The 12,894-nt window shown below is 36.4% G+C and overlaps 1 protein-coding gene across 1 annotated transcript; it reads left to right on the forward strand.

The window, feature by feature from the left end:
* The first annotated feature begins 6,760 nt into the window (after positions 1-6,760).
* On the forward strand, positions 6,761-7,376 carry LOC123533339 (dynein light chain 2, cytoplasmic). Its single transcript, XM_045314985.2, has one exon. It carries the CDS (start codon positions 6,765-6,767, stop codon positions 7,032-7,034), a length of 270 nt encoding a protein of 89 aa, XP_045170920.1. The 5' UTR covers positions 6,761-6,764; the 3' UTR covers positions 7,035-7,376.
* Positions 7,377-12,894: the final 5,518 nt, after the last annotated feature.

The raw sequence follows: 12,894 nt of genomic DNA on the forward strand, positions 1-12,894 counted from the left end.
GTTGTTCATATCTCAAATAGTATTTGACCCAGAGTCATCAAACCTCACTGGATTGTTATTCTGCATGGGAAGCAGTGCACCAGGGGTTTTAATTTGGATCTCACACAGTCAGATCAGAGTAATGGCCCTTTACTGAGTCAAAAATAGGTATAAAAAGAGCCTAAGTTTGTGTCACAGGTATCTCAAAAAGTATTTGACCCAGTATTATGAAACATTACAGGAATATTATTCAGCATGTGAAGTTGTGCATCTTGGGTTTCGTTAGAGATATCACTCCATCAGACCAGAGTTATGGCCCTTGACTTTGTAAAAAATATGCATAAAAAGGCATAAAAGTTGTGTTGCACATAACTGAAACAGTATATGACATAGGATCATGAAACATCATAAGAGTATTATTAAGCATACGATATTGTGCACATGGGATTTTGTTTTGGATTTTTATCAGTCAGACCACAGAGTTCTGGCCCTTGATTGTCAAAAATATGCATAAATGGGATACAAAGTTGTGTCACATGTATCTCAAAAAGTATTTGACTTGGAGTCATAAAACATTAAGGGATTGTAATATAGCATGTGAAACTGCGCACCTGGTGTTCTGTTTGGGATCTTACTGAGCTAGGCCAGAGTTATAGTCCTTTACTAAATGAAAAATACACATGAAGTTTTTAAAAGATTGTGTTACAAACATCTTAAAAATGTTTAACATTGAGTCATGAAACCATGTACAGTGACAGGAGCTGGGGGGCACATGTGTCCTATGGACATACCTCTAGTCAAACTTGTAACCACTTTCCAAGGGGTAAAGTGGTCTTTTTAGCTCACCTGAGCACAAAGTGCTCAAGGTGAGCTTTTGTGATCGCCCTGTTTCCGTTGTCCGTCGTCGGCGTCTGCGGCGGCGGCGGTGTCGTCAACAATTTGACTGTTAACACTCTAGAGGTCACAATTTTGGCCCAATCTTAATGAAACTTGGTCAGAATGTTACCCTCAATAAAATCTTGGATGAGTTTGATATTGGGTCATCTGGGGTCAAAAACTAGGTCACCAGGTCAAATCAAAGGAAAATCTTGTTAACACTCTAGAGGTCACATATTTGGCCTAATCTTAATAAAAATTAGTCAGAATGTTACCCTCAATAAAATCTTGGATGAGTTCGATATTGGGTCATCTGGGGTCAAAAACTAGGTCACCAGGTCAAATCAAAGGAAAAGCTTGTTAACACTCTAGAGGTCACAATTTTGGCCCAATCTTAATGAAACTTGGTCAGAATGTTACCCTCAATAAAATCTTGGATGAGTTTGATATTGGGTCATCTGGGGTCAAAAACTAGGTCACCAGGTCAAATCAAAGGAAAATCTTGTTAACACTCTAGAGGTCACATATTTGGCCTAATCTTAATAAAAATTAGTCAGAATGTTACCCTTGATAAAATCTTGGATGAGTTTGATATTGGGTCATCTAGGGTCAAAAACTAGGTCACCAGGTCAAATCAAAGGAAAGGCTTGTTAACACTCTAGAGGTCACAATTTTGGCCCAATCTTAATAAAACTTGGTCAGAATGTTACCCTCTATAAAGTCTTGGATGAGATTGATATTGGGTCATCCGGGGTCAAAAACTAGGTCACCAGGTCAAATCAAAGGAAAAACTTGTCAACACTGTAGAGGCTACATTTATGCCTGTATCTTCATGAAACTTAGTCAGAATGTTAATCTTGATTATTTATAGGTCAAGTTCAAATCTGGGTTAGGTGGGGTCAAAAACAAGGTCACTAGATCATTTCTAAGGAAAAGCTAGTTAACACTCTAGAGGCCACATTTTTGACTGTATCTTCATGAAACTTAGTCAGAATGTTAATCTTGGTGATCTTTAGGTCAAGTTCGAATCTGGGTCATGTGGGGTTAAAAACTAGGTCACTGGGTCAAATCAAAGGGAAAGCTAGTTTACACTGTAGAGGCCACATTTATGACCATATCTTAATGAAACTTGGTCAGAATGTTTATCTTGGTTATCTATAGGTCAGGTTCATATCTGGGTCAGGTAGGGTCAAAAACTAGGTCACTAGGTTAATTCAAAGGAAAAGCTTGTTAACACTCTAGAGGCCACATTTCTGACTGTACCTTCATGAAACTTAGTCAGAATGTTAATCTTGGTGATCTTTAGTTCAAGTTCGAATCTGGGTCATGTGGGGTCAGAAACTAGGTCACAGGGTCAAGTCAAAGGAATAGCTATTTAACACTTTAGAGGCCACATTTATGACCATATCTTAATGAAACTTGGTCAGATTGTTAATCTTGATGATCTTTTAGGTCAATAGGTCAGGTGAGCAATACAGGGCCTTCATGGCCCTCTTGTTTAATTTGGTTTTAACTCTTGAGAAGTGTTTAAAAATGTAAAAATATGTCATTTCCAAGCAATATACAAACATATACAAAGATTTCAGTGCAGCATTAGAACACATTTGAGAACATCAACTTGTGTTAATATAAGATTTGAATTGTTGTTTTCATTTTTAGCTCACCTGAGCCAAAGACCTATGGTGAGCTTTTGTGACCGCTCTGTCCGTCTTGCATCGTGTGTCGTGTGTCTGTCAACATTTTCTAAAAAAATCTTCTTTTTGAAAACCACTGGGCAGAATTACACCAAACTTCACAGGAATGATCCTTGGGTGGCCCCCTTTCAAAATTGTTCAAAGAATTGAATTTCATGCAGAACTCTGGTTGCCATGGCAACCGAAAGGAAAAACTTTAGAAATATCTTGTCCAAAACCAGGGCCTAGGGCTTCGATATCTGGTGTGTAGCATCATCTAGTGGTCCTCTACCAAAATTGTTCAAATTATCCCCATATAGGTCAAATCTGGCCCCGTCCCGGGAGTCACATGGTTTATAACGACTTATATAGGGAAAATTTTGAAAATCTTCTTGTACAAAACCACATGGCCTAGGGCTTTGATATTTGGTATGTAGCATCATGTAGTGGTCCTCTACCAAGATTGTTCAAATTATCCCCCTAGGGTCAAATATGGCCCTGCACCGGGGGTCCCAAGTTTTACATAGACTTATATAGGAAAAAAAGTTTAAAAATCTTCTTGTCTGAAACCACAAGACTTAGGCCTTTGATATTTGGTTTGTAGCATTGTCTTATGGTCCTCAACCAAAATTGTTCAAATTATACCCCTTGGGTGAAAAGAGGCCCTTCCCTGGGGGTCCCAAGTTTTATATAGACTTATATAGGAAAAAACTTTTAAAATCTCATTGTCTGAAACCACACGACCTAGGCTTTTGATATTTGGTATGATGCATTTCCTAGTAGTCCTCTACCAAAATTGTTCAAATTATGCCCCTGGGGTTAAAAAAGGCTCTGCCCCGGGGTCACTCAGTTATTATGTGAGTTACATAGGAAAAAATACTTAAAAAATTATCTGATCCTATTTCCAAAACTGTTTAATTATAATTACCTGATGACCCCAAGTAATATGATGTTACTTGACTGTGACCTTGACCTGCTGACTTACTTTCTTTTTTTTAAGATACAGCCTGAAATTTGATAAAAGGCAAAAAAATTTTGAGAATACATTTTTTTTTTTCATTAATATTTTCTGCAAAGTGATCTAGAACCGAGGAAAAATTGTTATCAAATCGGAACACAAAAACTGATGTCGTCATCAAAACTGTTACTTTACTCGTCATACAACCATAGCACCTCAATCTTCTAAGTTCAATAAGCTCGCTCACTTGAGCATTAAGTGCTCATGGTGTGCTTTTAGGATCGTTGTATGTCCGTTCGCAACCATTGGCAAATTTCATACTTCACATGATGGTTTCCTTTTAGATTTTTTCAAGCCTAGGTCTCCCATTAAATGATTCTGGTTGCCAAAACAAACAAAATGAATAACCGTTCAGGCCCGATTTCTAAAACGAATTCACAGAAATGTTCCTTGGGGTACCTCTATCAAATTCTTTCAAATTATTATGTTTTGTTAATAGACATGGCCACCAAGATGACTAGTTTTCCTCATATGGCTGTATAGAAATCTTTGAACATCTCCTCTGAAAACACTGATCTAATGTCAAAATAATTTCTCAGGAATGTTCCGTGAGAGAATATCTACTAAATTCCTTTTAATTATTCTTTTTATTAAAATACACGACCGCCAAGTGCAAGAATGGAAAACGTTTAAAAGCTTCTTCTCTGTAACCGCTGGTCTTATTTCAAACAATTTGACAGCAATGTTTTTTGATGACCTTCTACCAAATTCTAACAAGCCATCTGACTTGTTAAAAAAATATGGCTGCCTAGGGTGGACAGGCACTTTTTTCTTATGGTTATATGAAAAACGTTTTTAAAAAATCTTCCTCAGAAACTGCTACCATAATTGCATACAAATGTTCCTTCGATGACTTTCTACAAAACTCCAAAGTCACATTTATTATTTTCTTGATACTGTCTCTTATGATCACGTCATCGTCACCGACTAGGCCTAACTATAGTAAAGGAACCAGCGTTGGAGCCATCTGGGTAGTCGCGAAATGGCGGACAGGTTTTTGAACACTAATTTTTCAGTTGGTATGGTAACAGAGGTCTGAATTAAAGCTAGTTTCTGGTTAAATGTCAATGTGGATGTATTTTTGATATTTTGGTAGGAAAAATAGGAGAGCAGGTTGTATTTGGTGAAGTGAAACTCAATTTTAGTATGAGTAGTACTTCCAGATCAAAGCAGTTTGATTTTGATGTGATTTTACTGTAAGCAAATGTGACAAGAGAAATCTCTCTTAGGAGATACATGACCCGTACCTTTCTCTTCATTTTATATCGGTTTTATCATAACTCTTTAAAATGAGGTAAGGATTTGTTCTTTGAAATGGGTCAAGCTATGTTTGGTAGCTCTTTGAAATGTCAGTTTTATATAGAATATATATGGAAAACTAATTACCTGTTTATGACCACTAGCTGTGGAAGTGCTGACTGATTACCTAATTAGTAATATTGTTCCATAACCCCGTAATCAAACCAATACTTTCATTCCTCTTGTCACCTACTTCCGCCCCACGTTTTGGAATTTTCGGCATACAAGTATTAAGCGTATGTTTCCACACCATAATAGGTAAACGGGTTTTTAATCAGTAAAGTACAAAATGTAAATTAAACGTTCACCGGATAGAATTTGCGCGATGATAGAAATAACTAATACAAGTTGTTAGCGCTATAGCCAATGAAAATTTAGTATAACGTTTCCAATACTATATAAAATGTCAATAGCCCTCGAAACAATCCACTAAATTGGGAGAGAAATTTCAAAAGCGACTAGACAAAAGATCAATCAGGTAAAGTTTTAAATAATTTTTATGTTAATTTGTCTACCGAAAATATTCATGTATAAATACATGTGTTACTCTTATTTCATTTTGTTTTATTCAGTAATCATGACTGTATTAAGACTAACCTTCAATTAAACTTAAAAGAAGCGAAAAAGAAAGTGCTCGATTTTTTAGAGAGTATGCCAAGTTTATGATAAAGCGATGAAGTACTTTTGAGATTATTTGTTTTTTAGGCGTGAAAGTATATATATGTGCTATTTACAGAGCGCGTTAGAATTAATCAAGTAATTTGAGTAAAGTCAAAAGATATACGAAAATGATGTACATTTCTTTAAACTGAAGAAAAAAAAACTTGTGTATTAAGGCTTACAGTACTTAAATGTAAATGTACTTGAAGTATTTTAGAATTCTAATACTTGTGTTATAATATATTCAATATAAGCGTAGCACTTTGCTTCAGGTTTTAACAATTTAAACTTTTTATTAATACACCGCATTTATATAGAATTATTTTGTGTGTATACATGGTCAAACGTGCCAAGGCCTATTACTTATGGAGCAAAAATATTTGAGCCGCACCATGTGAAAACCAACATAGCGCATTTGCGACTAGTATGGATCCAGACCAGACTGCGCATCCGCATCCGTGCAGTCTGGTCAGTATCCATGCTGTTCGCTTTCAAAGCCTATTGCAATTAGAGAAACCGTTAGCGAACAACATGGATCCTGACTAGACTGGTCTTGATCCATGCTAGTCGCAAATGCACTATAATGGTTTTCTCATGGTGTGGCTCATTTACGCTTAAGTTTGACTGTTTTATAAATGCTTGAAATGCGTGTCTAAAAACTGTATTACGAGCTTTTAAAAGACTCTTTTACTGGCTTGGTGAAAACTGAAAATTCGTTGTGATGATACGATTTTGTTTTAGCGGCTATATCAGTTTCTCACTGAGGTTTAAAATGAACGCATGTGTAATTACGCTAACTTCATCACTGCAGTGATTCTTTTCTGTGTAAGATAATATACATTTTGTGTGAAACCAGTCTTGTTTGTGTGTGCGTGTGTGTGTTTTATGTGTGTTTTTGTTGGCTATAACGACACATGGTCACAATTATGGGCCATATTGCGACTCCCCAGCTTTTCAACGTGGAGGAAGACACCAGGGCCCCTCCGGGCATTATTTCATTACGAGCGGGCATCTGGGTAGAGCCATCAACCTTCCGTCAGCCAGCTGGATGGCTTCCTCAAGTGAGGCTCAAACCCACGTAGATGAAACCATGGTTATATACCGGCAATCGCAACCCCCTTCCCCCCTCCCCACCCCCTTCAAAAAAAATTTTCTGGTCTCGTTTGATGACTGGTATTCTCTCAACATTAAAATGGTGAAAATTCCATGAAATAAAAGGGGTTTTCTTTAAAACATGCATGTTTTATTTTTCAGTCACAATGACCGATAGAAAAGCTGTAATTAAGAATGCGGACATGTCCGAAGATATGCAACAGGATGCTGTTGACTGCAGTACACAAGCTCTGGAAAAATATAACATAGAAAAGGACATTGCCGCCTACATCAAGAAAGAGTTTGACAAAAAGTACAATCCCACCTGGCATTGCATTGTGGGAAGGAACTTTGGAAGCTACGTCACTCATGAAACCAAACACTTCATCTACTTCTACCTCGGACAAGTAGCAATTCTCCTATTCAAGTCTGGTTGATCCTGTTATTTAAGATTATGTTGGAACATGTCAAAACGAGCTTGGACCATAAACCACGATCAGTTGGATTAATCAATATACCTATAACATTTGAAGGCTTGAAAGTATTGGCGATTAGAACACGCATGATTAAATAATTTTATTAACTGAATGACCTCTTTACCTGATCTGATACAATGATATTTAAGTAATAAATCTGTGTTTCACACAATCTTTAAAAAGCCGTTGTTTGTATTGTCCTCCGTTGTTTGTGTAGCCTTGGAGTTTTGTAGCCTTGGAGATATGCTGGCATATCGATATTCTTGAAATATGCACTTTATTTATTATAAATGTGAAATTATATTCTTCGTTCTTATTCTGTAGCTCAACATTATAAAACATATAGGCAATTCTAAATATGTGACACCTGTATATGTTACATTCCAGTTTTACTCATTTAGTCAATGCTCCAATAATGAACCTCCAAGCAGCCCTACGTCAACCACCCCATTAAAATTTGTATAAAAAAAACAACAAAAAAAAACAAAAAAACAAAAAAACAAAAAACACCGGTTGTGATATTTAATCCTGAATACAAAAAGAGGTATAATTATGTTTGTATAGTAGTGTTTTTAAACGTTATGTCTAGTGTTTACTTTATGCGCGATGACTGTACAAGCATGACTGAACAAGTTACTTCAAGTAATGACTTACACGCCCTGTCAGGATTAATTCTTAATTATGTACGCCCGTTATGAAAAAGTAAACTGGAAGCAGTATATAATGGCATTGTGTTTCCGTCCGTTCATTTCATTTCAGGACTTATAAGTATTATAATTACGACTTTTAAACTTTATACGATGGCGGAGTACTACTAGAGAAAGATTCATTTTGCTTTTTAGGTTAGGAGAAGTAGAATGTACATACATTTTAGCAATATATGCAAGGTTTACAGCAAAAAAAGTACAATTGCGCTCCAACGTGGAGTTAAGCGACTAAACCACACATTGTGATTTGTAATTTTTTAAATAATTTATCACCGGAAGGCAAAATGCCCCACTCAGTGTTTCATATATTTACATGAAACATAATGGTTGACTAGTTTATAGTTTCCAGAATTACGGGAACATTCGAAATTTTGCAGTTTTTCTCATGAACTATTATAAACCGTTGCAACGGTTTATTTTGTAAACATTGATAACTATAGAACGAGACCCGACAGTATTTTAGACGCTATCATCAAGTTGGCAGCAAACCAAAAGTGCCTGTTTCCTTATTTAGGTAAGAACCACTATCTACGGAATCCTGTTCGTGCCACTTAAATTGTCGCCTCGCCAACACGCGACAACGCGATAATTATCGTGTTGTCGCCTTGCCCCAAAACATACTTACATCGAGATTTAACAATCCTCGCGGGGTTTAAGAGGGCGACAATTATCGTCTTAATTGTCGCTTGTCTTTTTAAACCTCGCATCGTGAAATTGAAATCCAATATACATATTGCGACAATTTAGTAAAATCTCGCATTGTCGCATTGTCGCTTTGTCGCCCGGTGATAGGGATTATTTTTTACAACAGCACCGTTGTGAAATTTTCTGCTAACACCGTTGAAAAAGGAAAACCCTACGGAATCCGTTAGTGTCCCATTGAATGCCGACGAAATATTGACTAAAAACGAGTATGAAAAAAATTTTTCTACCCCGACCGTCGAAAATTTGCTGAACTTTCCCAATTTTTGCTAAAGTATTAGCCGTACAATAAGGAAAAAGGCCTTATGAAATATTTATTTGGGGTAAATAACTGCAATAAAACTTTTTGTATAAAAATTTGCACACTGAAAGTCTGTGTCAAAAGGACAATTTTATGTTCCTTCGCTGTACGTAATTTAGGATATCAGCTTATTTTCCGTACTTTTCCGTGGGAAAAAGTCCGTGTTTTTCAATAACCTTAACCTGCTGGACAAGTTTGATTCTGCCTTTACGATCAGTGTAGATCATGATCCCCGGGCCATATCCGTGCAGTTTGGTCATGTCTACACTGTTCGCTATTCATAAGTATCTTTTTTGGATAGCCCCCTTTTTAACAGTTAATGAACTGCCCCAAATTGAAGGATGACAAGTTCATTATAGAAATTTAGCAGGGTAAGTGTTAACTTCAAATAATTCTAAAATTCCAAACACAAGATATTTTCATGAAATAACTTCAAATAAATTAAATGTAAATATTTCTAAACAGACATGTAATTTGTATATTTGACAAACTACGGTTTCGTCGTGGACAGTCAAACATGTACCATTTTTCGTGAAAATAGCATACTTCTTCATAATTAAATATAGGGTTGGCCTTGTCAGAGGATCCATATCTTCATAACCTAAACGTCCTATTTTAATAAATAAATGATACCTTAATGCAAAGGCAACCAGTACCAGAGAAAACAGGCCAAGTTTGGTTCAAATCCGGTCGGCTAGGGTCAAGGTCATAGGTTAAAGTTCGGTAATATTCTCAAAATATGAACTTTTAGAGCATTCAAGGAAAGGCACTATCTTCACTGAGTCCAACGACACCATTGGAGCATTCTCACGCTCCCCGGTTGGACCAGCTTAGTCTTTGCCAGCACCCTACCGCATATAACAATTTTGGGTTTCATTTACTGATACCTGTCCTGAGCTCTGATGGCATTAATGGACTTGTAAGTACTTAAATGTAAAGCTTAGATACTACCAACATATTCAATAAGGTATAGGTAGATACCCGGGATTAAGAGTCTCGAACAGGTTAAAATCTAACCTAGTGTCATTATAACAATACCGTACTTCCATGTACTACCTCCCCCTGACACATATGGCTCACCCAAGTACTTTAACAGGGTCTCAATCAATGGATTAAATTTTGGATTTCCGGGGAAAAAATCGGAAAACATTTTTTATATTAAAGTGTACCTTGTTGAATATTTTCGAAAAAAATATTTTTTGTCTCCGATTTTTGTTGTTGTTCTTTTTTTCTTGCAAGAAAACGAGTTTAAATTTCTATTTCATCGACGGAACTGCCCTTCAAAAATAAAATATCTACCCTAAACAAATATTCTGGGGGGTGGGGGGGGAGGGTAATGTTTTTTGGGGTGGGTATTTAAAAAAACCTTTAAAAAAATGCGAAAAAATAAAGTTTTGGTGAAAATAAAAATATATTATTGGAGGCTAGGCACAAACTTTAAAAAACAAATGAGTGATGAATAAATTTGGACCCTCAACGAAGTGACCTTGACCCCTGATTGAATATATACAAAAATCATGGGGACAAAATCAAATTCTGGTGGGGTTTTATATTTTTTAAGTCCGTGCTGCAGACATATCATTATAATTACAATATAATGTAGATAAATGTCGTAAGCTACAAAATAAGAACAAAAACACAAAATGAGTCACAGGAAATAAGTTAGCAGCTTAGCACGTGAAGTTGGCGGTCTAGCAGCCCGGCGGCATAGCAGCGTGAAGTTGGCGGCCTAGCAGCCTATACATTATTTTGTACACTTATTGAAGTCATTGGCACGTCAGAGAAAATATAAGCAAACATAGACTTAAATCAACGCAGGGCTGTTTATCGCACAGCGTTGCTCAACCTGTCATCGAATGAATCGCCATATCCGATGGTTAATGCAGAAATTAACGTTCAAACGGTAAAAATGAATAAAACTTTTAAAGCCTAGCGCTCAAGCAATTTGAATTCTGAACCTTATAAATCATACAATAACCACGCGAACGCTTACTAATAATATAGAATTCCGTTAGGGCCATCGCCTTTGAATGTGTTGATCTGAAAATGCGATACTTGGTAGTACAAATTTTGAAAACGCAAAATCACCAACTACGAAAACGAAAACGCGACAAAAACGATGATGATAACGCGATAATACGATACTACATGGTGATACGCGTTTTCACCATTTCCGTTATCGTGTATCGCGTTATCTTCATCGTTTTTGGTCGCGTTTTCGTTATCGAAGTCCGCGTATAGTCAGGGAGAATGTTCTTAGATGACGTCGCGGTTGTTCCGTCTGGTAAACAAATGCCGGGGAAGCGATTTTAATGTTAAATGCCACAAAATATGTGCACTTATAATATTATCTTGTCTACAAATGGAAATGAAATATAGTGTAAATAAAGAAATAAAACTATTTTTTTTCGGTGTTCATACGAATGAACGACAGAAAGATGGGCAAATTAAACATGGATTTGCCGATCCTATTCTGTCGTTCATTTCGCATGAACACCGAAAAAAATCATTTCATTTCTTAAATAATACAATGACGTAACGTCAAAACAACAAAATACGGAAATGTCGTAAAAGAACGTTGCAGCAAACACATGAACGCGTAAAATGCCTCTCAAGAATATCCCTGTGTAAAACGCACAAAACTGGAGCGGGCAGAAACAATACCGTGCCATTTAAAAGCGGGAGATAATATTGTTTTTGCTCGACATATAAAGAAATAAAATTTGGATACTTGAAAGCATTACTAAATTTTGAAAATCAATTCTGGATACTGCCAAAAGACTAAGGTGTAATGAGCGGATTTTCAAAAACAAGTTGCATCGTTGATACATACGTAATAACAGCAAAAGTTGACCTTCACCCGATGTACAATCTGGATACTGCCAAAAAGACTAAGGTTAATGAGCGGGATTTCAAAAACAAGTTGCATCGTTGATAACATACGTAAATAACAGAAAAAGGGTTGACCTCAAACGATTACAATTATTATTGAAAGGTCAAATCACACTTTTTACGCAAATGACGTCAAAAACTAATAATATCTTAAAAAATTTATTTTACTGTAAAATGAGCAAACAAAAATAGGGGTCACCGATTTCGTTTTTGCAGTTTTGTCATAAATTTCCCCTATCCCCCTTTTTCTCTGCATTTTTCTGACATAAAAACCATAAGAAAATCATTTGACAAATCAATGAAATACACTTTACCAGAAATTGTTTAGCCCATAGCGGCATTGATTTGCACACGAGTTTTTAACTGATAAGTTTTGAGTCTGACCCATTTTCGTTTAATAAAGTTGTAGCCATAAATCTCAGCATGTGTTGTTCCAAATCTGAACTCTACGGAAGTGACGTTCTTTGTATAAATTGGCAGCATGCATTTATTGGTCCATAGAGTTAAAAAAAAACCAATTACTTAAAAGGCATTTTTCAGCAAAAAAAAAAACGCATAAAGTCCTTGACTACCGTCTTTATTTGCGAGCTACGAAGTCTAAAAAAAAATGATAAAGTCTCAAATGGCGATATGGACGGCGTTTGGCGTTGCGCATTTTCCCGCTTTTTTCTGACGTTACGCAAACGTCTTATTGCTAAAACGGCGAATGCTGTTGCAAATAGATATTAGCCATCCCGCTTAAAAAATCTAAAAACTTTCTGAAACATACTTTCATTCTTGTATTTACAAATCATTACATTTCATAGTTGTCTTTATCACGTGAATATATGTGGAAATTTTCAAGTTACTTACTTAGAAGATTGTAGGCTATTCCGCGGTAAATAGAAAGCCGTAATTGTATTCTCTCGCATGAAATGTTAGGACATATTTTAAGAAGATGTGTTATTAAGTAAATTAAGGTGCAACTGGCGGTAACTGAATTTCTTTTGCATAGGGGAATGTTACAATATGAATGAATTTCTTTTATGGTTCCCCCCTCCCCTCCCCCACCCTCCATCCATGTTGTGTTTGGGTGGGGCAATTAGTATTGCCCTAGCCCACCCGTCCGTCTGTCCGTCAGTCCGAATTAGTGTCGGGCATATCCAGAAAGTATTGACCAAGATCATCAAACCCCCCAGGGGGTTATCAGCACTTCCATTTGAGTATATTATAATTTCGC

Source organism: Mercenaria mercenaria, chromosome 1 (genome assembly GCF_021730395.1).
Source record: "Mercenaria mercenaria strain notata chromosome 1, MADL_Memer_1, whole genome shotgun sequence".
NCBI classification, from domain to species: domain Eukaryota; kingdom Metazoa; phylum Mollusca; class Bivalvia; order Venerida; family Veneridae; genus Mercenaria; species Mercenaria mercenaria.